Source organism: Euleptes europaea, chromosome 8 (assembly GCF_029931775.1).
Source record: "Euleptes europaea isolate rEulEur1 chromosome 8, rEulEur1.hap1, whole genome shotgun sequence".
Lineage (NCBI taxonomy): Eukaryota > Metazoa > Chordata > Lepidosauria > Squamata > Sphaerodactylidae > Euleptes > Euleptes europaea.
In genome coordinates, this window is record NC_079319.1 from 74,770,464 (window position 1) to 74,797,621 (window position 27,158).

The window sequence follows — 27,158 nt, forward strand, 5'->3', positions numbered from 1 at the left end:
AAAAGGACGTGGAGATTCCCAAAATCCAAGCTACCTGGAGCAAAGGTTTGGAACTGAGCCTTTATTCCACAATTAGTCTTGAAAGCTAAAAGGAATCTACATGTTTACAGGTAGCACACCCAGGGCTGGCGTCAGCATACCAAGGTGGGGCAGCTGCCAGGGCCCAGGGTTTCTGTCAGGGTCCAGAGCTGCCAGGCCCCATAGTTAAACTGTGGAACTCCCTGCCCCAGGAAGTTGGTGATGGCTGCCAACTTGGAAGGCTTTAAGAGAGGAGTGGACTTGTTCATGGAGGAGAGGGCTATCCATGGCTACTAGTCAAAATGGATACTAGTCATGATGTAAAACTATTCTATCCAGGATCAGAGGAGCATGCCTATTATATTAGGTGCTGTGGAACACAGGCAGGATGGTGCTGCTGCAGTCGTCTTGTTTGTGGGCTTCCTAGAGGTACCTGGTTGGCCACTGTGTAAACAGACTGCTGGACTTGATGGCCCTTGGTCTGATCCAGCATGGCCTTATGTTCTTATGCTCTTATGTTGTGCCTTTCCCCCATCCATTTGCTTGTGAGTTTTGCACCACCCATATTCCTAGCTGCCTGGGCTGCCCAATAGCTCTGGGGAAGAATGTACAGGTGGTATACAGGAGCAGCTCTCCTGACAGCTCTGGTGGAGACACCAGCACCATAAACTATCCAGGGTTGTGGAGGAAAGGGTATGTGGGCCGTGCATGTGGCTGTGAGTGCAGGAGATGAGATGGCTTACAAATAGGTAAGGGAAGGACACACAGGCAGGTGAGGGTAAAGATGCCAGCCTCCAGCTGAGACCTGGGGATCTCCCAGAATTACAACTCAACTCCAGACTATAGAGATCAGTTCCCCTGGAGGAAATGGATACTTTGGAGGGTGGACTCTGTGGCATTGTACCCCACTGAGGTCCCTGTCCTCCCCAGACTCCATCCCCAAATCTCCAGCAGTTTCCCAACCTGGCAACCCCACTTCCTCCATCCCCTGCCGGTGGCCAGGGGGACCTGGAAACCCTAGTTGGGGGGCATGTGAGTAGGTGGGCAGGAAGTGAGATATGAGTGGGGGCAGGGCTGCTGGGAACTCTCTGTCTCCATATGTAAAGCGCTGTCAAGTCACAGCTGACTTATGGCAACCCCGTAGGATTTTCAAGGCAATAGACTAACAGATGGTTTGCCAGTGCCTTCCTCTGCACAACAACCCTGGTATTCCTTGGTGGTCTCCCATCCAATTACTAACCAGGGATGACCGAGGTTAGCTTCTGAGATCTGACGAGATCAGACTAGCCTGGGCCATCCTAGACACTCTCTGTCTAGGGCCCCTTGAAACCCAGAACCGGCCCTGAGTGTACCTCTGAATAATAGATGCTGGGGACAAATGAGAGGAGGTGGGGATGGCTGTTGCTTTCATGCCTTCTTGCGAGTTGCCCGATGGCATCTGGCACCCCTAGGAAACAAAATGCTGGACTCGATGGTCCTTTAGTTTGATTCATCAGGACTGTTCTCATGTTCTTATGAAGTCTGTTGAAAATCTGTCATTGATTGAAATGGATCGCACTGCATTGCTAATTATCCCTGCTGACAAGAAGCTGGGTGTTATTTTGGGGACTGAAATGGTCTAATTGTTTACTATTAGCTTCTAACTATTCAGTCTTGTTTTGTCTGTCTCTGCAGGACTGAAAGATTCGCTAGCTTTTGTATAATAAAGGAAGATTTCTGATCAGGCTTCTACTGTCCTACCATGAAAAATCAAATAATAAACTTCAATTTGGCAATCACCCTTTTATATTGACTTTATTAGTCCCATTAGAAGGGACAAGAAATGGACAACCACCACAAACTTTTGTTCTGAATCCAGGCACAAGATAACGTGGGATGGAGAAGATAACTTTTCATTGACAAAGCAGGAAAGGTTATTCAGAGTGTGATAAATGCAATGAAAAATGATCAACATTTTTTGTTCTGTTAATGAAAGTTCAAATATTGTTGAACCTATTTCAAAGGTGAATTCATTTTGTTGTTTGTTGTTTGTTAATTGGAAATATTGGCTGCTTTGAAGTTTTTGTTCCTTGTATTACATTAAAATTACAGCTCTATACTAAGTGTTACATCATGATTCACTTAGCAATACTTTAATATTCTTATTGTGAGAAATTGTTTCGTGAGAAATTCTGTCTTAATTATTCAATTAAGGTTTATTTATTTATGTACATTATTTATAGTCATCCTTTCTTACTGAGGTTCAATGTGGATTATGCGGTTTGCATTTGTTTATTTTTATCTAATCTTGAAAACTTTACAAATATTTCATTTTTGTTCTGTTAAATCAGATGGAAAGATCCTAATATTTTGCTTTGCTATATAATTGTTTGCTATATAATTGCTGACCCAACAAGAGATGGATTGACTCTATAAAGGAAGCCACGGTCCTCAGTTTGCAAGATCTAAGCAAGGCTGTTAAGGATAGGACACTTTGGAGGACATTGATTCATAGGGTCGCCATGAGTCGGAAACGACTTGACGGCACACACATATAATTGTTGCCAGCCCCTCCCCACTTTCATCTGCATACCCCTCACTCCCAGCCTGAATGTATGTTCTGTGTGTGTAACATCATGAGCAAATTCCAGCCCCAGCAAGGCAACTATGGGGAGCAACTGCCCTGTTCTGTGGTTCACAAGGGATCTTGCAATAATGCTCAAAGAAGTCATCTTTTGACAGATGTGCCAATAGGACAAAAGCAATCAAGCCACACCAGACTAGAAGACAAAGATGCTGCTCCCGCATATTGTCTTTCACATGATCTGAGATCACTGACCACTAACATAATTTGGACCTTATGTGCCTTATGACAGCTGGGAACTCCGATTCAAATCTTACAATGGTCCCCAAATTCCTGCCACAGATATGACTTAGCGTCATGCCTGCTATCTGGAAATCTGTCTTTGTACCACTCCCCAGTAATTCCATCAAGACATTCCCCTGTCTCCTGCCTTCCCCAGCAATTCAATCACCACAATCCTAGTTCTACAGTTCTTTCCCCATAATTCTCTCAACTCCCAAGCCATTCCTCTATCTGCTTTTTGTGTTCCCAAAAGACCCTATGTTATCCTAAGCCCACAAAACAATATAACTGGTCTGACTTTAGAGACAGAAATTTAAGTGTGAAACAAGGATCTGACCTTGGCTACAACTTGGACTGCAACAGAGGCTCTAAACACACCAGACCCCTCTTCATTCTTCCATCTGGGTTGCTGCACAGACTAGGAAAGGTATATCTTGGCTCCCCATCTGAAGCCATCTCCCCCATTTCCAACCCACACTGCACTACACAAAGAGCTGTCATTTTGCATCTCTCTCAGCTAGGTAAAGACTCACACCTGGAAGACCAGTCATCTCTGCTCCAACTGACCCACTTCACCTCTGTCCTTTTCCCCATTTTGCCCACATTTACACCTCTATCTTAAAGGTAACTCTTCCTCCAAACTGGAGAAGCTCTGTTTGTTAGTGCTGTTTGTTTGTGATACTGTTCAGTTTGGATAAGAATGTCCTGTTGTCTGTGATTTGATCTAGTATTTGCTTAAAAAAGATTCCCCCCTACCTAATATTGTACCACATCCCTCAATAAACTCTATATTTCCTTTTAAACTTTTAAGTCTGGTCCCTGTTGTCCTTTTCACACTGAATATACTACTCACAGCTACCTCTTCTTCTTCTGTATGTATGTATGACCCTTCCATTCTGGAAGGCATATGCTACAGTGTTATTCTGCTACATGAAATCAATTCAAAAATGAAATGAAAACAGTCTGTCGTGTAGCATGACATGGAAGAATGATAAGCCCACCGTCGCTGTTTTCCTGGGGAGTGCTATCCACAGCCTGCCACCCTCCAAAGCCAACAGGAAGGTCAGGTCTGGCCATCCAAGCCTCATTCCAGCAATGGTAATTCCTTAACAGAAGAAAATGAGAACATTAAACTTTCAAGCGGCAACATTACCATCAAAGCAAAGGAGCATATTTATTCTTCATTACAGCTGGGCCATTAATAGCTGATTGACTTTGCAGAGAAATAAGCACAGCTATTTTTGTACCAAGACACAGCAGGGCAGTTCATTGGGACCACACTTTGATATATTCCAAGTACATCCATTTTGCATCTAATAGTGTAGTGACATCAGTAGGATAGCATAGAAGATCAATGTTTTAAGATCTGCCGTATATCCTTCAACATCTTCCTTCCTTCCTCCTCCTCATGGAGCAAGTTTGGTTCCTTGAGACCTGATCTGCAATATTAACTAGTCTCATGGTTATTATTTCAGTGCAAAGGAAAAGCCTAATGCATTCTGAGTCAGTTGTGTGTACTCAGCACAGTGCTTCCGGAACAACTTTTGGTATGCTCTTTCAAGCCACTCTCTTAAATGTGAGTTACCACTGGTATGCAAAAAGTCACTCCCAGTGCATGGCAGAGATGTGTATAAATAGTTGAAATGCTTGGAAGACAGAACAGGCTAGGCTTTTTGTGGCTGTTGCTATGAGTCAGGAAACTGCTAGAACCCAGTCTAAGCTGGAGACATGTTTATGCTAGGCCCGAAACACTGACCCAGCAAAGAAGACATTACAGCTCGATTCCAGCAGTGGAGGCGATAAGTCTTAATTGCACAGCATAGTATACACAGCATTTGTACAGTACTGAAGAGTGACCAGCATCAGCTGATATATCCGTGCCTACTTGAATCCCTATTGCCACACACTGGTCAAGCACTGTTTTGTGGCATCTTCCCTGCACAGATTCAGTGTTCCTCTTCTTCCCCATCACTGTCCCCATCGCTTTCATCCATAATTGCTACCAGCAGCACCCAAAAGCCCATTAAGCCAAGCCTGTGCGCAATGCCTTGGGAGTGACATGAAAACTCTGTACATAAGCTCACCTCTGAGCTTATGTACAGAGTTTTCACGTCACTCCCAAGGCATTGCACACAAGCTAAATGCATGTGCCAAGGTCTTTCCTCACCTTCAAATTGTCTGGGATAAGCTCTGCATAGGCTATCTGCAATGTTATGAGAGGCTATCCGGACCTTTTGATAGTGGTGCCCTCAATGTGTAGCTCCCTACTGAGAGAGATGCTTCTGGTTCATTCTCATGTGTCTTCAAGGAGATGTTTACTCAAGAGGGACTTGGGTTGTTGAGCTGGAGGAACCACACGAACACTTACAGATGCCTTATAACACATCAGACCTTTGACCTGTCAAGGTCAGCATTGTCTACTCTGACTGGTAGCAGCTATCCAGGGTCTTTCACTTCACCTCCTACCTGACCCTTTTAACTGGAGATCCAGGGGATTGGACATGGGACCGTCTGTTTAAAAAAATATATGTTCTGCCACTGAGCCACAGCCTCTCTTATTTGTCTTCTGCTGGTTTGTATTTTTAATTTCATTTGCATTTTTTGTTTTACTTGAGTGTTTTTTGAGATGTTTTGTTTTTGATTGGAAACTTCTACAAGAACCTGTGGATTATTCAGCACAGTAGTCGATTTTAGAAATAAACAATGAATTGGTGGGATTTGACACACATTACTGGCAGAAAATAGCGAAGACTTGAAACAACTACTGATGAAGGTTGAAACAGAAATTTCCAAAGCAGGATTACAGCTGAACACCAAGAAGAAGAAAGTAATGATGACAGAGGAATTACACAACTTTAAGGTTGACAATGAGGATATTGATGGAGCCCTCTTGGCTCCATCATTAACCAAATGGGAGACTGCAGCCAAGAAATGAGAAGGAGACTGAGACTGGGAAGGGTAGCCATGAGAAGCTAGAAAAGATTCTTAAGTGTAAAGATGTGTCACCAAAAAGACCAATCCATGGGTTCTAGATTAAATCAAGCCTGAACTTTCCCTAGAAGCTAAAATGACTAAACTGAGGCTATCGAACTTCGGTCACATTATGAGAAGACAAGAGTCACTGGAAAAAACGTTCATGCTAGGAAGGCAGCAGGAAAAGAGGAAGACCCAACATGACATGGATTGACTCAATCAAGGAAGCCAGAGTCCTCAGTTTCCAAGGCTTGAGCAAGGCTGTTAACCATAGGATGTTTTGGAGATCATTGATTCATAGGGTCGCATAGGTCAGAAGCGACTTGAAGGCACTTAACACACGCACACAAGTACTTTTCACATGTTCAGCGACTATCAGCAGGCCCTTTTTCTAATTGGCAGGTACTGTCAGCCATTCCCTGAGTAGATTACCATTGCTAGAGGGTGTGGGCTTTATTTATAATTTCTTGCCCTTTGTGCAGCTGCCATGTACTGAAACAGTAATCAAACAGGCTCTGAGGGTTGAAATGCAGTCTATGCAGCCGAAGTTGAAAAACACCATAGGATCATCACATACACAATCTGCCAAAAACATTTTGAAGACAAAAAAAACTTTTGAAGCTATGATTTTCATTCCATTGGTTTATTAGGGCTCAAGAATAAGTACAAACAAGGGAGAAAAAGCCCTGAAGACACTTTTCAGACAAGCTTCAAGAGATCTGATCCATTGTAGAAGGGGAAGAAAAGGGCAGAAAGGAAGAAATGTCCTTTTTTTAAAAAAGTATCCATTCCCTCCCAGATGATAAAAAGATAATTATATTAATGCAGCCACGTCTCCTCAATCCTATAATATTAGCAATAACATCTCAGCAAATATGAAGATTGTTAAACTCAGGCTGTTTCATTAATAACAGGTGGAGAAAAGAAAGACAAACAAGAGAAGTCAGTGAGATCTGAGGCATGTCTAACAAGACATTTCGAAGTGGAAATGAAAGCCAGAATGAAGGAGAAACTTGTCAGTTAGACGAGTTAATGAAGCAGGGCAACAGGAAAAGGAGAATTATTCAAGGCACACTGCATCAATTTTTGATACCGCTGGGAATGCTACATATTCAATGGTTCTTGCAGAGCCTTGCTAGTGGTGGCTGGCGAACAGGAAAGAAGCACTTCAGGGTGAGTTTGGAAGATCGGTACTGACAGGGAGGTTGCACAGAACTGGAGATCTCATTCCCTACAGCACTTAAAACCTTACTGACATGAACTGAGTGGCTATTCACTTCACGGCCCAGTCAGGGTGGAATATTAAAAATGGCATGAGATGAATAAATAGACAGGACCATCATGAGTAATACAGTCAGAGCTGGAACAGAAATGAATTTGCTCCCAATTATTCTCAAAGTTTTCCTCTTCACATTTTGAGGGTGAAGATTCTCTGAAGGGTGAAAAGATACATTTGATACCGAATGAAATTTGATTTTCCTATTTGTTATCTGGCAGTTGATATTGTGTGGTTTTTGATAGATGACAGTTGAGCCATGCGTAGCAATTGGCAATATTGATAGCTGAGAGTGGATTTAAAATTTAGCTTTTTCCATTGACTAGCCTGCCAAGGAGCATCCACTCATTTGCCACAGAATCCCTGTGCATCACAGGGGATGCTGGGAATTGCCTTAGGGAGCACGCTCAGTTCACATAGAATAGTTTTGGGCTTCACCATCACATGATATGAACTAAACATATGTTTGGAATACACTCAGCATTCCCCTGTGGGTGCACATAAGGATAGGCAAACTGTCTTGTAGCTGTTCTTCTAATTAAGGGAGGAGGAGGAGGAGGAGGAGGAGGAGGAAGAAGAAGAAGAAGAAGAAGAAGAAGAAGAAGAAGAAGAAGAAGAAGAAGAAGAAGAAGAAGAAGAAGAAGAAGAAGAGGAGGAGGAGGAGGAGGAGGAGGAGGAGGAGGAGGAGGAGGAGAGGAGTAGGAGTAGGAGGAGTTGGTTTTTATATGCTGATTTAAGAAAGAATCAAGCCAGCTTACAATCACCTTCCCTTCCCCTCCCCACAACAGACACCCTGTGAGGTTGGTGAGGCTGAGAGAGTGTGACTAGCCCAAGGTCACCCCACTTCTCTCCCCAATGGGGACCCATTGTGGCTTGCAATATTGCTCTCCCCTCTTTCATTTTATCATCACAACAACCACCCTGTGATATAGGCTGGACTGAGAGAGGATGACTAGCCCACCTAGAGAGCTTCCATAGCACATTAGAGGTTCAAATCTCAATCTCTCAGATCTTAATCCAACCACTCCACCACACTGATTCTTTCAAAAACATTTGATTATGTGCTCTTTAGATGTCATTCACTTGTGTAGGTTTAGTGGGAGACGATGCTCTGCATCTCTAATGAATGTCAACAGACACAGAGGTCAATGAGACCATGCCCTCCACTGAGGGTGTTTATATCATCTTAAAATGGAAGATTTAATAGCTACACTGAAAACAGAGTCTGGCAGTAATGAATGCAGGAATCACTACACAGATCAAGACCAATTCAGGGGACATGAGACACTTGCTAAAATAATTGCGAACAAACTAAACAAGCAATAGGGGTATTTGAAAAAACAACAACCAGGTGGTCTTCATGCCTGACAATCAAAGCCAACTGAAAGGAAAAAAGAGGACTACATTGTTTACACAAGCACTTCTATAATGGCTAAACCTGCATTTATTATCCGAATATGCCCCTGCTTTCAAAAGCATATTCACCTAATAGCGCTGCGATTGCTTAGAGGCGCAGTGTAAACATTTCCTCAAGATCAAATATCAGCCCAACCAAGAATTTGGCTGTTCTACAGATTGCCCCAAATGAGGTAGCCTGAAGTAAAAGAATTCTGGACTATACCATTTCAAATTGCAGGTGTGGAGCCACTTCTTTTTGACATAATGTCTTGCATGTAATAGGATAGCACTTCAGGGAAACAGGTTTGGCATAGCCAGCTACTTGGTGTACTGGATTACTATATGCCTGAATTATTATATGCATTAAAAATATGACATATCCTGCTACCTGCAGTCTGAAATGGTTTAGTCCAGAATTCCATCACTTCAGTTTACCCCTTCAGTCTGCTCCAACATATAGATTAAGTGGGATTAAGCATGAATTTATGTCTTTCTATAACATGGGGATAATACTACAGATCTATTTGATTAGATTTTATGAGTTGCTGAGGTAATATATGTGAAACATTTTGAGTACCACAGAAGAGTACTCATTACTATTGCTTCCATCACCATGGTCATCATTCTGATAGGGAAATGAAGAGCCTGTTTTGGTTTTCTTTCAGTTCTCTTTAACCTTTGATTCACTCCATTAACATTTACCAAATCAGAGACTGGAATGAGATAAGAGGAAGGGGGTGACTAGTTGTATCAACAGTCTCTCAAGATGGCCACCTACCCAGCTCTCTATTCTACCTTACCTGGGGTATGCTTCTATCTTATACATCTTGTGTTCTAACTACTTGTACAATGCTTTGTTCTCAAAGCTTGCAAGACCGTTGCTTTGCTCTAATTTAAAAGCTTTCCTCTTGCTCTTCTTTGTCTTTTAGGATACCAGTCCAATAGGTACTATGAACTTTGATTTTCATAGGCACAGTTCCGGTTTTCCCTACCTAGCGTACATTGTGGCTAACAGTCCCCCATCCCTGTCTTCATAGCTGGCCCTGGCTAGGGATGCATCAATATTCCCATATATGTTTCTTTTTTGTTTTGTTGTCACAGGGAGTCTTTTTGCTCCACTCATTTATTTTATTTCATTTATTTTTGCTGGTATTCCCAAATAGTTTCCATTGGGCTATTTTTATGCCATTACATTTATTTTAATAATTTTTGGCCATTTATATGCAAAATATATGAAAACAGTATTGAAAGACGCACTAATTTTAATTATTCGGCATGAAGAAACCAACAATGGCAGAAAAATAAGACTCATGGGTTCAGTTGGCTCAGCTGAAATGGGGATTTCTGAGTTGAACCAACAGGCTTGAGAAATTCAACTGCATCCAAAGCTTTGACTGTCTAACTGGAATTCTGGAGTTTCCAACATATTTCTGCAGTTGGGGTGCTTAATAGTAAAAAGAGACCTGGGTTAAATTCCTGGATGAGAAGATTGCTAAAAGCAGGATTGTTTGAAAGTCAGCTCTGAATAATACCAAACAAGATTTTAAATATACTTTTAATATAATTGTAAGGGAAGTGTTGTTTAGAAACAACAAAAATATACTGGACTGGATCCAACCAGCTTTTCAGCTGGTGAAAGAGGGAGGAGAGGGTCCCTTTTGACAACAAAAATGGCTGTGCTAGGGATCATGGGACCTACACAGAGAAAAGCAACATGGGATTGGGGTTGTAGTAATGGGGGGAATTAGGTGACTGTGTTTAAAAGCTGGCAGGATCCAGCCCACTGCATTATCCACTTTCCTCGAGAAAGATGAAAAAGGATGATAAAATATCCAGAATGTAGCCTTATAAAGCAATATTAAAATCACACAATACACACAGAGAGAGCTTCCATAAAGCAATAGAAAGTAAATGGAGAGAAAGGACACAGAGGAGAAATGGAAAAAGAACTATAGGTTAAATTAATGTGTGCCCCAAGAGGTCGTGTGCATCATGTAGCAATAAATATCCTATGAGGAGAGGAGATGGGAGGGAGTTCAAAAAGTAATTAAGCCTCCTAAAGGAGGCTTACAGAGAACAAGATTTAAACCACAGTAATGCTTGCCCTTAGCTGACAGAGATCTAGAAAGTTGCATTTACTTTAATTTGAGTTAGTTTGAAAGAGTCAGCAAAACGAAAGGATTAGGACATCATTAAACACACACAGTGGAGGAACAAGAACAAGCCATTCCACATGACTCAATGGATGGTTTGGTGGCACACTGGGCAGTTATTCTACTGGGAGGACCGGTTCACCACCCAAGTTATCCAAGGAATCCAAATCAGCTGAGTGTGTCAATGTGGGAGGAGATGGCGGGCATAACTTACACCTGTTGTCATCTCCCATATTCACGCTGCTTCCACCCTACCTGGGATCAAGGTGTGCTACAGAGGTGCTGTTCCTGGACCCTGGATCAGTCGAATCCAACTTACTAGCCAGAATATTAATCATCCAGTTTTATAAGGCACTGTCTTCCTACATTATCAACAATCAATACATCCATCAATAAGTGGAAGTTTATTGATAGATTTAACATATTAATATCCCAATTTCCCCCAAGGACTCAAGGTGGCTAACAATATGCCAACAGAGCAACAAGAATATGACAAAATCACAAAGATGGAAACAACATAGCCACCTAGGGTTGCCAACCACCAGGTGGTGGCTGGAGATCTCCTGGGATTACAACTGATCTCCAGGCTACAGAGATCAGTTCCCCGGGAGAAAATGGTTGCTTTGGAAGGTGGACTCTATGGTACTGTTGAGGTCCATCCCCACCCTAAGCTTCACCCTACTTAGGTTCCACCCCCAAAACCTCCAGGCATTTCCCAGCCCACAGCTGGCAACCCTACATCCACCAGTGAATAAGCAGAGTTGACAACTCTTCTTCAGCCGTATTAATGACTCCAAAGCAGTTTATGTACACAACCAACTCAACTAGGAGCCCTCGGAAATAGGATAGTTTTGCAAGTCTTCTTAAATATAGGCAACCAAGGTATCCTCCTCCCATAGCAACTGATCAGAGGAGTATAAGGAATTGGGAGACTATGCCTTGGTGGTGGTTATGATTTAAATTTTACCGAGTCAAGCGCTTCCAAAAAAAAACTTACCAGATTGAGTCTTTTGTGAGTTTATTATCCACCTTTGAATCTTCATCTAAAAAGACATCCAGCTGTAAATTGGCATCATTATCATGGGCTGAGGAAAAGTTAGTGATGACTCTTGCAGGGATTCCAATGCATCTCAAAACTGTAAGAACAGAAAGGGGGTGGAGAAGTTTGTTCAAGCAAATATTGGTGACATTTGCATCAATGGGTCAGTAGTTGAATTATCTAACCTATGAGCAGATATGTTTCATGTTTCTCTTCCACTGGAGTTCTATTGGTTAGTCATTACCAGAAGCAGCACTTTCAATTGGTCACCCCTGCCTCCACATTACAAAGCTTACCCCAAGGCATGTTCAACTGCCCGCCATCTCTTTTTATCCAAGCCTTCGTCCAAAGAACTCATGGTAACTTGCATGGTCCTTCCCTCCTTCATTGTATCCTCACAATAACATAAGGACATAAGAAAAGCCATGCTGGATCAGACCAAGGGCCATCAAGTGCAGCAGTCACACAACCAGATGCCTCTAGGAAGCCCACAAACAAGATGACTGCAGCAGCATTATCCTGCCTGTGTTCCACAGCACCTAATATAATACCCATGCCCCTCTGATACTAGAGAGAATAGGTATGCATCATGACTAGTATTCATTTTGACTAACAGCCATGGATAGCCCTGTCCTCCATGAATATGTCCACTCCCCTCTTAAAGCCTTCCAAATTGAGGTAGATTAGGCTAAAAGGGAGTATCTGGCCAAGATCATCTGAACCCAGAGGTTCCTAGCCTGACAATGCCATCCTAAGAGAGTTACGCCCTTCTAAATACACTATTTCACTGGGGTTCTATTGCTTATTCATTCTACTGGAGTTCTATTGGTTAGTCATTACCAGAAGCAGCACTTTCCATTGGTCACCCCTGCCTCCACATTACAGGGCTTACCCCCAAAGCATGTTCAACTGCCCCCCCATCTCATTTTATCCCAGCCTTCCTCCAAAGAACCCAGGGTAACTCTCATAGTCCTTCCCGCCTTCATTTTATCCTCTACCTCCTTTGAGGTAGATTAGGCTACAAGAGAGTATCTTGCCCAAGATCCTCTGAACCTAGATGTTTCTGGCCTAGCAATGCCATCCTAAGAGAGTTATGTCCTTCTAAATACACTGATTTCAACAGGTGTAATTCTGTTTAGGATTGTGCTGCTAGTCTGATACTGGTTAACACCACTGACTCTCAGTATTGATCTGAGAAAATCTCTTCCTTTCCTGAGAAGTATGTGGACAGACAGGGGCCAACTAGATCAGCACATATTTTCATTCTATTGTTACTGTCTCTTCTTTTTGCTGTGATATTTATTTCATTGCTTTTAGTAGTCATCTATGTATTTTTGGTTTGGGGTAAGCCTCTGTAGGTGCCTTTTTTTTAAACTGAATGAGAGGGTGTCCATGGATGTATAAAAACCGTAATCTATACAGCCTATAATCATTCTAAAATGCAAGGTTTACAGAGAGAGGCTCTATGGTCCTGATGCCATAAGATGTTTATTTGTTGTCCTGCGGAAATGTTGTACTGCTGTGAAATATGTTCACAGTGGTATTTCGCTCCCCACAGCCAAGCAAAGATTTATAGTAACAGGAATGTGGACAAGAAACTGGAAAATCTGAAGATTGCTGGTGGCTCTGTAAAAAGCAAAACCTTTTTACACTCAAATAGCCCAGTCTATTAATGATAAATTTATCTTTAGCTCCTAAACTGTCCCTCTTGAATTATTTGAAAGGAACCGTTCCTAAAAAGAAAGAGGTATTTTTTCATTTGATAGTTACACCTACAATAGTTTAAGCCAAATATTCAAAGTCCTGAAATAACCCAATGCTATAGTATATTAAATTTCAGGATTTAACCGTGAAAAGCATGCTTAAGTCCTACATACCAGTGAAGAAGATTCATCAAAGAGTTAACAGAGTTAGTGAGAACTGGAGCAGCTTAGCTGCTCTGAGCCTGGCTTTGGCAGGGGAGAGCGGGGTAACAAATGGAAATAGAAATAATAATAATAAATAGGACGGTACAATAAAAATGTAAAGCACAGACGCAACCACTTTTTCTGTTATAGAGAATTCTCACCTGTTTTACTGCCTTAGTGTATGATACTGCTAAAACTTTAGTGTTTGGTGCTTTGTATTGGTTTTATTATTTTAGTACATTTATGAATTGTTTATGGATTTCACTTTGAAAATAATCATACAGTTTATTTTTAAAAATAAAAATATTTCTATCTTATCGCTCAGTCAAAAGGCTGTTGTGGGTCTCTCTTTGAACCACCCAAACAGATGGCCAGGATGCAGTCCATGTATCAATATATGTAAAACGAAGTAAGTGAGCAAAGATGGGAGATAACTGAGGAACACAGCAGAAGTCAGGGAGAAGCTACAAAAAGTCACTCAGTAAAGCAGCACAGAGAGAGACAAGACAGAGAGAGATGAAAAGTTACAAGCAGATTTGTTCAACAAAAGACTTTCGCATTTTCCTCTTGTTTGACTCTTAGCTAATTACAACCTTCAAATTAAATAGTCCACACGCATTAAAAGGTTTCTAAAAAAAATAATCATTTCTATTTGAAGTGAATATAGGAAGTTGCTTTGGACTAAATCAGATTACTTGTCCTTGTAGCCACTATTGTTTGCCTGTAAATAGCACTCCAAGGTGTGTGGCAGAATCCACACACCCCCACACACCCCAGTTCTGCTACCTAAGATCTTTTATCAGGACACGTCAGAGCATCATGCATGCAAACATGTGCTCTTCATGGACTCAAGGGCCCTAGATTTAGATGCCAAAGTATCAATTCCATTTCCATTAAACATTTGTTTTAAATAGCCTTTTTTTCCTTGTGGCCCTGGCATGCATCTTTATATTGAGAGATAAAGGTGCAGACACATTATATCTGTTCTTCTATCTGTCCAATTAGCAGTGCCATTCTCCTATTCTAGCCACTGCTAAGCCCTTTTCACTACTTATATTTTTGGCACTCCTGCCTCATGTATGGGGAGAATACACTACGTGATCCTCTCAGGATGTATGATCTCTATTTTGCATAAATAAGACCACTTGCATATATTCCAGGTTTGATACTCAAAACTGGAAACCCAGTTTTATTACCAGTATGATTCCTGAATGACAAAGCTTGAAAATATGAGCATTATATATCCACGCAAAACTAGCAGTTGCACATATCAGTAAAACTGAGTAGCACACTCTCCCAGTACATGATGTGATAATAACTGTGTGCAATCAAGTTGCAACCAACTCACAGTGACGTAGGGTTGCCAGGTCCCTCTTTGCCACTGGTGGGAGGTTTTGGGGGTGGAGCCTGAGGAAGGCGGGGAATGGGGAGGGGAGGGACTTCATGCCATAGAATCCAATTGCCAAAGCAGCCATTTTCTCCAGGTGAACTGATTTCTATCGGCTGGAGATCAGTTGTAATAGCAGGAGATCTCCAGCTAGTACCTGGAGGTTGGCAACCCTATGGTGATCCCATGACTTGAGGGGTTTCAAGACGAGATGAGGAGAGGTAGTTTGCTATTGCCCTCCTCTGCATAGCAAACCCTTGTCTTCTTTTGTGGTCTTTCATCCAAGCACCAACCATGGCTGACCATGCTTGGCTTCCAAGCTCTGATGAGCTTAGGTTAGTCAGGGGCTATTCAGGCTGTTACTACATAGTGTAGGAGTACCAAAACTGTAACAAGGAATGGAGAGGAGAGCTTTATATGGTGACATATGGCAGCAGCTATTGCTGAATTATCCCTTTTACACTATTAAAAGCACTGGCATCCTAGTTCAGAGGGTTGTTTAAACAGTTGTGCAATAGTATCCAAAAGCACATTGGGAACCCATAAAGAGTCTGGTTAGGCCTTCAGGCTGACACTCCTGCAGTAGTTCATGTTCTCTAGCCTAATGTGCTTACAGTGTTTCTTGAAGAAGAGTCGCTTTGCTCATTCATTTTAATCGTATGATGACAAATTGCTTAGATGCATCCAATACCATATGCACCTATTGATTAAGCTTAATTCAAATGCCCTCCCAGACTCCTAGCACATGAGCCATCAAGGTTCATTGGAAATAATTCAGCTGACAATTTCAAGATTAATGACTTCACACCTTCTTTTTCAAAATGTTTTAGCATTTTTAACAGATGACTGTCCCAAAATATTCAATATGTTAACCTTGAGAAGTTGTATAGTGGTAGCCAAAAAGCGCTAGAAGCTCTAAATACCAGAAAACTAACCCAGAGGTAATGGCTGTAAGATATATACATAGTAAATGATGCACATATTGTTTAAAAGATGAATACAGTATGGGATATAGCTGTTATTGGGAGACTGTGGACTTTTCCCCTGGAGCTCAGCTGAAATTAAATTATTGTGTGTGTGTGTGTGTGTGTGTGTGTGTGTGTGTGTGTGTGAGAGAGAGAGAGAGAGAGAGAGAGAGAGAGAGAGAGAGAGAGAGAGAGAGCCCTGTGGCGCAGAGTGGTAAGCTGCAGTCAAAAGTTCTGCTCATGACCTGAGTTCGAACCCAACAGAAGTCGGTTTCAGGTAGGCAGCTCAAGGTTGACTCAGCTTTCCATCCTTCCGAGGTTGGTAAAATGAGTACTCAGCTTGTTGGGGGTAAAGTGTGGATGACTGGGGAAGGCCATGGCAAACCAAACTTTTCTAAAGTCATCAATAATGGAACATGAGCTCAGAAGTCCATAACACGGCTGGATCTTTGCCTTAACATGTCCTTGCAGCATTCGTGCCAATCCGCTCTATCAAATTCTGCGTTCAGATGTAAATAGCTCTCTGCCCCATTGTAGTACAGTGTGGGAGGTGCAGAACCTAGGGTTGCCAACCTCCAGGTAGTAGCTGGAGACCTCCCACTATTACGACTGATCTCCACCTGATAGAGATCAGTTCACTTGGAGAAAATGGCCGCTTTGGCAATTGGACTCTATGGCATTGAAGTCCTGCCACTCCCCAAACCCTGCCCTCCCCAGGCTCCACCCCAAAAATCTCTATGTATTTCCCAACCTGGGGCTAGCAACCCTAGCAGAACCTGAGGCCTTGGGAACAAGAGACACACAAAGCTTGTCTACTTATGACTGTGCCATAGAACATTATAAGAATACCACCACTTGAGATGGATGGGGTTTTTTTTAATGCATGACTGCAAGAAGAAGACAGAATAGCCAAGAGGTGCACACATTTTCAATGGCTGGCAATACCTACTAATATTGACATGTGTATGGAGTAGAAGTCAGGTTTGCACTAGAGTTCTGCCAACTGTGACATAAACAGGGTGATTGTTTCAGTGTATCTGTGTTCATAACCACAGGAAGAAATATATGTCTATAAAGAGAGGTACATTCCAACATCTTCATTTTCAAAAACAAGCAAATATATTGGATATTTAGCTTTGGCCAACACACTTTGCAAAATCAAAAGCATAAACATTTTCAGCTTCTGCCATCTACAATCATAACATTTACTTTCAGCTGAGAGTCAGTGGATGAAAATAAAGGAAATTACTCTTTATAAAGGGAGTATAAAGAGTGTCATCCTGACTGAATCAGGAATTGGGGATATGCGGTTGGAAATTGACTATTATAAATCTGATGCAAACAGCACCCATTTGTAAACACTGTAAATTAAACATTTCTGACCTTTTGGAATGGTTGGCAACCTTGTGATCCAACAGTTATTCTGGTGCCTTTTGGCTCAGTTTCCAAAGGCAGAAGAAAGCAGGAGAGGCTGGGCCAGTGAGGGACACTGCAGACATATGCATAGAGGGGAAGTTGCCCAACCACAAAAGTTAGCCCATCTTCCCACCATTCAGGATCATCCTGGTTGGTATTTCTATTCACAACATTTCTAGTTTCTCGCAGTCATGACATCATCTCTTGTTTGGGTCATTTGAGAATGAAAGGGCAACAAAGCACATGCCACAAAATACCGTTCTTGTGGCACACTTTTCTCATACTTACAAGTGTTGAAGACTCCAGCAAAGACCCAGCACTGGCCGTACCGCACCGGCTCTTTAGAACTATAATATTCCAACAGTATGTCTACACTTCCAGTCCAGGTGGATGGTGGGACTCCGTAATCATAAACATTGCTCCAACACCCGACAAGCACACCCTGGTCATCTTGAGAATTGATCTGAAGGAGGGTGAGAAATAAACAAATTCATTGTTGACATATACATTCCTATGTATTGAACAATATATGCAAGTTTTTAAAAATTAGAAATCCTCTAAATCAATCTATCTAGCATTTTTCCATGCCCTTCCTTCCAGGAGCTCAGAGTGACATTACATGTTCTCCCTTCCTTGTTTTATCCTCATGACAATCCTGTGAGGTAGGTGAGGCTCAGAGAGGACTGGTCCGAGGGTGCCCAGCAAGCTTCACAAAGGGCAAGTGTTTGAACCTGAACTAGTATCTGAGAGACACGACACTCCAAGCATTACATCCCACTGGTCAAGAGAAATATTAATTCAGGAGACCAAAAGAGTAGTGAAGGCCAGTGGGCATAATTCAGAACACTGAGCATAATTCTGCTACACATGCTTGCCCGATTGAAGGGAATGGTGGTGTTCTTTGCATTCATGTTGAAGAAAGCAGACCATATATGAACATGTGAAGCTACCTTCTACTGAATCAGACCATTAGTCTATCCAGGTCAGTATTTTCTACACTAACGGACAGCAGCTCTCCAGGGTCTGAGGAAGAAGTCTTGCATATTACCTACTACCGGATCATTTCAACTGGAGATACCAAAGATTGAACCTGGGACCCTCTGCACGCAAGCACCTCTCTACTACTGAAAGACTTGCCTTGCTTGAGGTAATAACTGAAGCACTGGAACATCTTAGGTGTGAGCTTAAAAGAGATGAGTGTGCTTTTCTCAGTAAAATTGTGCTAGTTTCTAAAGGAACTATAAGTCTCTGAGCAGTTTTTCACAAGCAATGTTATATAGCAAAGAGGGAAAATGAAATAAAAAACCTAATTTGTACAGCAAATAGGCAAGCTAGTGAAGAAAAAGACTGCCTTGTTTTGCCCAACAGAGGGCAAGAGATGCCAATAAGGGTTGCCAAGTCCCTCTTCTCCACTGGCGGGAGATTTTTGGGGCGGAGCCTGAGGAGGGCAGGGTTTGGGGAGGGGCAGGACTTCAATGCCATAGAGTCCAATGGCCAAAGCGGCCATTTTCTCCAGGTGAACTGATCTCTATCAGCTGGAGATCAGTTGTAATAGCAGGAGATCTCCAGCTAGTACCTGGAGGTTGGCAACCCTACCCCAGAGGCTCAAATAGGGAAGCCAGCCTCCAGGTGGGATCTGGGGATCCACCAGAATTACAGCATAACTCCAGACTGCAGAGATCAGTTCCCCTGGAGAAAATGGATGCTCTGAAGGGAGGACTCTGTGGCATTGTACCCCACTGTCCAAACCCCCAGAAGTTTCCCAACCTGGATCTGGCAAGCCTATCCCCCTCCGATCCCCTGCTGGTGGCCAGGAAGGAACTGGCAATCCTGGGCCCAAATGGAGGAAAAAAATGGATCCAGAGAATGCAAAACTCTGGCTCCTCATGTTATTGATTCCAAGGAAGAGCTATTAGCTTTTATGTTTTGCACTGGGGGGGGGGGAATGATCCAGCAATCAAAGATTGAGATACCGGGGATGAATATTACTTCTCAGTAGCTCTGCAGTGCTTCACAGATTATTCTAATTAACCCTAAAACTAGAGTTACCCACTTCCAAGTGGGGCCTGGAGTACTCCTAGAATTACAAGTAATCTCCAGATTACAGAAATCAATTCTCCTGGAGTAAATGGCAACTTCAGGCAGTGGACGCCATGTGGCATCAAATCCCGGAGTGCCCTTCCTTCCCCAAATTCTGCTTTCCCTAAGCACCACTCCCAAATCTCCAGGAATTTCCCAAGGTGGAGTTGAAAGCCAAAAATAAAACAAATTATGAGTTCAAAATCTATATTTAGGCTAGCAAGGTAGCAAGCGGCAGATGCAATAGGCGGATCAGCAATGAAGTGTTTGTCTGCAAAAACCAATAAAGAGACCAAGCAAAGCTACAGCAGGACTGGGGTGTTACACCAGCTGAACTGCTAGTTTCTTGCAAGCTGCATGGAAATGCAATTGGCTCACTCTGATAAATCTAGGGTAGAAAGATCAATAAACTGTAGACTCAGAAAGGGAATGAAATAAGCAAATCTATAATCTGGAATAAGACGAAAACGGAAGCATTAGTTAGCAAAGGAAGTTCCAGCTTCTTCTCTGTAAAGATAAAAAAGAAGAATGACATTTTGTGGAGAAAGGGGATCATTTTGCTGAAGACTGATGCAAAAGCTGAACATGGAGAGAGCCAAGCCAAAGCATCAGGTACAACTGAGCAGTGGAGAGAATTATGTTTTGGAATAAAGAGAACACAACAAAGGGGGGGCATGCCTCCTTTGAATAACAAACAAAAGCAGTATAAAAGAAAAACTATGTCTAAAGGTATACGTTATAAGAAGAATAATGCTCTAAATGCCAAAATGTGGAGGACAATACATCAGTGTAATTTGCAAGTCATGCATGATGTATCAATCAATGTGAAAAAAATATGAATATTATAAATATACAACATCAAGATATTGATATTGATTACAAAAGCCGCCCCAAAATCCATTTCAATCAAATCTTTTTAAGAACTGTAGAAGAGTTATGAAACCAATAACCATAACTCAGATGAAGAATGACTTTTCTGATTTTTTTTTTTTACAGAATGTTTATTTATTTATGGCAATCTCTGTGCATATAGTAACTTTTTTTGCTTGTTTGCCTACACTTTAGGCATAGAATCATAGAGTTGGAAGGGACCACAAGGGTCATCTAGTCCAACCCCCTGCACAATGCAGGCATTTCACAACTACCTCCCCCACACACCTCCAGCGACCCCTACTCCATGCCCAGAAGATAGCCAAGATGCCCTCCCTCTCATGAACTGCCTAAGGTCATAGAATCAGCAATGCTGACAGATGGCCATCTAGCCTCTGCTTAAAAACCTCCAGGGAAGGCGCATTCCAGGAAGGCAGTTATTATACAGCTTCATGGGCCAGGATGTTTTCTTCTTTAAATGTCTTATATGTATCATATCCATGTTTGTTGTTTGAGGAATTTCAGTACTCACTGATGTATACAGATTATGGATTCCATTGATATATCATGCTCTGTGTTTAGGGTGCTAGAGTGCAATCTTAAACTGAGTTACAGCCTCCTAAATCCATTGATTGGGTGGATTTAGAAGGGAGTAACCCTGTTTCGGATTTTGTGGAATATTCTGATCTGATGGGAGCAAAATACAAATACTGAGAACCAGTCTTGTGAATGTTGCACACTTCTGACTTCTGGAAATCATGAGAGTTACCACCAAAACCCAAAATCCAGTTCTGTCAGTTTCACCACCACCTCAGAACGATAGTGCAATTTGCTTAGGGTTGCCAGGTCTCTCTTTGCCACCGGCAGGATGTTTTTGGGGCACAGCCTGAAGAGGATGGGGTTTGGGAAGGGGATGGACTTCATGCCATAGAGTCCAATTGCCAAAGCGGCCATTTTCTTCAGGTGAACTGATCTCTATCGGCTGGAGGTCAGCAGTAATAGCAGGACATCTCCAGCCGCTACCTGGAGGATGGCGACTCTAAATTCGCCTCAAATGATCAGTGTTTACTAGAAAAGGAAGATATCCTAGAGGAAAAAAAAAAACACTGACCTATTTTACAAGAGAAATTGTCATCAAACTTCTGTTATTTGTTCCAATTTCACCCCTTTGCAATCCTTTTAGAAGAATTTTTCTTAAGTAAGTGGCATGTGAAGAAAAATAGGGCAACTGGGGTTTGCCCATCATGAAAGTGAGAAAGATTTTGCTCGTTGAGAAGTTTGCTTGAGGAAAGGTTGTACGAAGTGAGACTTTTTGCTGACTAATGATTGAACAGATAGCTATTAGTGAGCAATATTTTTCCTCCCAGCAATCTGAACAAAATCAGCGGAGACTCTGTAGAAATGTTCCTTTGCTCTGTACCTTTTAATTATGTTAATGCAGAGCTGCTGAGTTCTTGCCAGATAAATCACATCTCTCATTGAAAAGCGTTTGGCCGGATTAACTACTGGTTTCTAATTAGAAAAATCGACTTCCTGTGAACCCTTAGGATAGAATGAGATAAGGATTCAGCAGCAGGCCCAAAGGGGTTTCAGGATTAGACCTTTAGCTGCTGTGGAAGGTATGTTGGAACAAAAAAGGCTCCTCATTAGCAAAAGTGGACACTGATATGTACAAACTTTGCCACCGAAACCAATCACAAACCAAATTACAGGTAGCTTTGGGAAATCAAAGGAAGGCTGTGGAAATACCCTGCAAATGCTGTAACGTCATAAGAAGTCTTCTGGATTTAATACCACATTATCAGCATTTTTTCCAAAGTGCAGCATATCTCCATATTCAAATTCACATTCCCTATGGAAAAACTAACATTGTAGCTTGGATCAGACCTATTGGGCAAGGTGAGGAGGCTTGCCTCAGAATGTACATTGGAGGGTGTGCTTAAAAACATCATTATTTAATGATCCACATGGGTTAGGAGTCCCACAGAGCAATCCTAACAGAGTTATAGCCTTCCAAGTTTGACATCAATGGACTTGAAGGGTGTATCTCAGCTCAGTATTGTATTGCCAAAGGTCTTCATGATCAAAATTTGTCCTAAAATATTTTGGCCTTATAGATTTTCTGCCTCACACACAGTGTTGCTAGTCCTGTAGTGGAGGTGGGGCATCCCTCACTCCCAGCTCCTGTTTCCTGGAGCAAAGGCAGGAGAAATTGTTGCTTATTTTTTTTAAAAAAATGGCCATCAGGCCAATGGTGTGATGTCATTTCCAGGAAAACCCGGAAGTGAAGTTGTGCCTCTCTAGGAATTGCTGGAAACTCTTTGGTAAAACCACATTCTCCTTTCTGTCTGTTCAAATGAGAGAAGATATTTTGTGGCATTTTCAAATGGGTTTATTGTGGCATCTGACCCAAGCTGCTGCTTAATATGATTATGTTCTATATAAAACAGCTTCTTAAGTTTTGGCACCTAAGGTAGGCCAGCTTAAACTGATTGCCAATAGAAGCTCTGTAACAAAAGCACATTCCATACACCACTAGCCGAATATACTAAATAATATACCAGTAAGCAACACATAGTTATCAATATATCTAATTTCTGTCTCTAATAGACAGGTTGAGGGGGGCATGGCCCTTTCTAGGACTATTTTGGCCTCCCAGTACATCCATGCTTCTCTCCCACTTGCCTTGTAGGAAGGACTCAGTGGACAGCAACCAACAGGTGACTCACTGCCACATGACTTACCTTTGTCCAGTAGCAACCATTTGGCAACTCACTACTATTTGACAGCAGCCACCGTTTGAAAGGCATTGTGATGTAGTAGTGAGAGTATCAGACTAGTATCTGGGAGACCCAGGTTTGAAATTCTACTCCTTCATAAAGAGATGACCTTGGGCCAGTCTCATACTCAGCATTCTCTCTACCTCACAGGGTTGTTGTAAGGATAAAATGGAGGGGAGGAGAACAATGTAAGTTGCTTTGGGTCACCACAGGAGGGAAAGGCAGGTTATAAATGAAGTACATATGAACACATGAAGCTGCCTTATACTGAATCAGACCCTTGGTCCATGAAAGTCAGTACTGTCTACTCAGACCGGCAGCAGCTCTCCAGGGTCTCAGGCAGAGGTCTTTCACATCATCTACTTGCCTAGTCCCTTTAACTGGAGATGCCGGGGATTGAACCTGGGGCCTTCTGCATGCCAAGCAGATGCTCTACCACTGAGCCACAGCCCCTCCCCTAAAGAAATAATAAATATAGCTAAAGATGGGGGCAGATAAAAGGCTGGTTGGTTGTGGGTGTAAAGGAGAGAAGAAAGAAGGGAAAGATGAGGATATGGTGGCTGCTAGAGGGAGGGCAAGAGGAAATAGTGTGGTGAGGGGGATACAGGGGAAAGTGAGGCATGCCCTGCAAGTCCTGGTGGGTTCCCCACTGTGCAAATGGAACCGGCCTGGCAGCCTGCACCATGCAACTGAGCCTAACCCAGAGGCTGGCACTGGAAGATGGAAAAGGGAAAGACTATGGATGCTTCCTGGAAAGGGATAGAGAAAATAGTGGGGAAGGGGAAATGAGATGTTCCCCCTGCAAGTCCTTGCGGGTTCTTCTCTTATTTTATCCCATTCTGAATCAGGCTGTAGACTGTGGATCAAAAAACCTACACCGTGGAGCCAGGGGAAATAGGGGGTGTTTCTACAAATCTGAGGGAAGTCCCCAATTTGCAGAAAAATCTGAAATCTTAAAAAAAATGGTGTTTTTTTTTAAAGAATCCCAAAATAAGAGAAGGAACCTCTCTAACTCTCTAACAGATGCCCATTAAGATCCTGTGAGGTGTTGATGGCCATTTTAGAGGCTGCTAGGTAACAACAACAGTATTGCTGAGCCTTCCAAGCCTTGGTTTCTGTCAGTCAAAGGAGTGTGAGTGACAGAGACTGCAAAAGGTAAAAGATGGAAGGAAGAAGGAAGCAGGGAAAGGGAGAGAAGCTGAAGGGGAGGGTTTACATTAAAAGGTTGTTGGGTGCGTTGGAGTGAAGCAAAGAGGAGAGGTTGGCAGGGAGAAGGAAGGATGACACAGTGCGGGCAGCTGAATAATGAGGGAAAACTAGATGCCCTCTGCAAGTCCTTGTGGATCCTCCTCTTGCACAGTTCTATTGCCTTACCACCGCAGAGCCAACCCGGCTGATTTTGACAGGATTTCCTCGGCCAGACAGATCCAGTTTTGCTCTGTCCATCAGGTACAGGCAAGCATCCAAAACGCCCTCTTCAAACTAAATAAAGGGTGGAAAGAGGAAAAGTACTCTGATTCAAACTACACAGCAAACAGGGCATGAATGTTCATTTTCTCAAAAGATAAAACATAGGCAGCAAATGCTAAAAAAAACCTACCTAGACCTATATATACACATACATACATATACATATATATATATATATATATCTTCACAGACACCCCAACACACGTACACGGTAATCTTTCTGTTTCAAGGCAGAACACTCTTCTTCACATTTTTACTTGAAGATTTTTGAAGATATCATGAAGATTTATGTCCAGAGGCCAGGGCTTGCCCAGTGGCTGGGGCATGCCCGGCCACCATCCTTCCCACCAGCGCTACTCAACTGGGCCCAGTCCGTGCCAATGGTAGTGGCCATGACATGGCTCCTGATTCCATCAGAGGCAGCAGCAAATGGGCTTTCAAGGCCCCACCCCAACAGCTAAATAGCCCCCGAAGGAGGCCAAAGAGCCCTGTGCCTGCAGGTGGCGCCAGAGGGCATTTATTCCTGGCCAATGCAAATGAGAGAATCCTGCAAGGCAAGGAACCCGACAAGGAAGAGAACAAGTTTCCATCTAGACATTAGGAAGAATTTTCTAACAGAGTGGTTCCTCAGTGGAATAGGCTTCCTCAGGAGGTGGTAAGCACTCCTTAAAGGTAAAGGTCCCCTGTGCAAGCACGGGGTCATTCCTGACCCATGGGGTGACGTCCCATCCCGACATTTTCTAGGCAGACTTTGTTTACGGGGTGGTTTGCCAGTGCCTTCCCCAGTCATCTTCCCTTTACCCCCAGCAAGCTGGGTCCTCATTTTACCGACCTCGGAAGGATGGAAGGCTGAGTCAACCTTGAGCCGGCTACCTGAACCCGACTTCCGTTGGCATCGAACTCAGGTCGTGAGCAGAGCTTGGACTGCAGTACTGCGGCTTACCACTCTGCACCACGGGGCTCCCTAAGCACTCCTTACCTGGAGGTTTTTAAGCAGAGGCTAGATGGCCATCTGTCAGCAATGCTGATTCTATGACCTATCAAACTAGTTCCTTAGTGGATCTCGAGTTGTTCTGAAACTTTAATCCAGCTAAACCAGACCACTATACTTCAATTATGTTTTACAATCTCAAAGTTAATCTCTAAAAAATCTCTTTCAGTAGCACTCACAAATGACTGTTTTCTGGTTTTTATTAAACAAATCTGATTCACATACAGCCCATTCCTGGGGGAGGGGCACGAAACCTCTTAGGAGGCAGCATGACCCCGCCACCAGCATAAGTGCATGTAATCGCGTGATTACACACACTTACCCTGGTGGGGAGGCCAGTCCCACCGGCGGCTGAGCGCCACGGGACCGCGCCTCGCCTCTCCGTGGCACAGGCCATAGCGTAGAGAGGCCGTGCTGGTGCAGGGGGGCATTTCGGGGGGAGGAGCCGCCGGTTAGGAGGCTTCCTATCCTATTTCGGCCCTGGCCGCCACCAGCGGGAACAGCGTTGCTGTGCCTGCTTTTGAGCAGGTATAGCCTCACTGTTTTCAATGGGACTTTTAGCCTCGTAGAAAACAAAAAAAGCCTTGAAAAGGCTTTTTTCTTTCCCGCGATGTGCGCGAGTCGGCTTAGGAAGAGGCGCCACTGCACCTCTTCCCCACCGACTCCGCACGCTGTCAGCTCAGGAATGGGCTGTTAGGCTTGCCAATTTCCCACTGGGGACAGGAGATCTCCTGCATCCAACTCCTGTTGCCCACCACCACTCAGCTGAGTGCTGGGAGAAACTGCCTAGGTGAAATTGGGAGGGGGATGATCAGCATTTCTGTCACAATGACATCACTTCTGGTACAACTGGGTGCTGGGAGAAAATGCCCAGGTGAAATGTGGCATGTGGTAAGCATTCCTGGCACAATGGCATCACTTCTGGAGCAACCCGGAAATGACATCATCGTGCAGGGTGACGCTCTAGCATTCACTTAAAACTCTGGTTGAACCACAGAGTTCTCCTGCCAGTTGCCAGGTCATGCCTGGCAATCCTTAATGCACATTATATAAAAGCAGCCATTTGGAATTCAGATGGTAGTCTCCAGAAGGTTGGTTATTTATCTCAAATGTTCCACTGAAGTCATATGGTTCAGTGCTGTACTCTAACATTATAAAGATATACTGAGAGGTTCAGACCTGTGGCAAACCCTGGCTTAAATGAAATCTTATTCTAAATTCTCTTGTCTGCCACACGGAATTTAAATATTATTCAGTTAGCTTACTAGTTGCACTATCTCTTGGTAAGTGTTGGACCAGAGTTAGCATGTCTTGCAAAGAGACCCACATCAGCCAGTAGTGACCTGAAACTGTCTCCTTTGAGAATGAACTCTAATAAAGGGCTCTAAATGCTGGGATCCAGTGACAACAAGGACATGAATAAATAGGGGGCAGAACAGAGGCCTAAACAGAGCCAAATTCATTACCAAAGAGCTTGCCCTGTGATACAGTCCAATTTGCTCAGGAGAAATTGCATAGCAACCAAAAAATGACACCGTCTCTTGGAAAACAATTGCTAGATGGTGGCAGAGGCACATGAATTCAATTATGA

General features: G+C 43.0%; 1 protein-coding gene across 1 annotated transcript in view; it reads right to left on the reverse strand.

The window, feature by feature from the left end:
- Window positions 1-27,158, reverse strand: part of F13A1 (coagulation factor XIII A chain) — an 85,165-nt gene that overhangs the window by 22,737 nt on the left and 35,270 nt on the right. The window contains exons 6-9 of the mRNA XM_056854154.1: window positions 24,481-24,588; window positions 17,666-17,840; window positions 11,661-11,799; window positions 3,865-3,968 (exon numbers count right to left, since the gene is read on the reverse strand). Of these exons, the coding sequence (XP_056710132.1) occupies window positions 3,865-3,968; window positions 11,661-11,799; window positions 17,666-17,840; window positions 24,481-24,588 (526 nt within the window). The remainder of the gene's footprint in view (window positions 1-3,864; window positions 3,969-11,660; window positions 11,800-17,665; window positions 17,841-24,480; window positions 24,589-27,158) is intronic.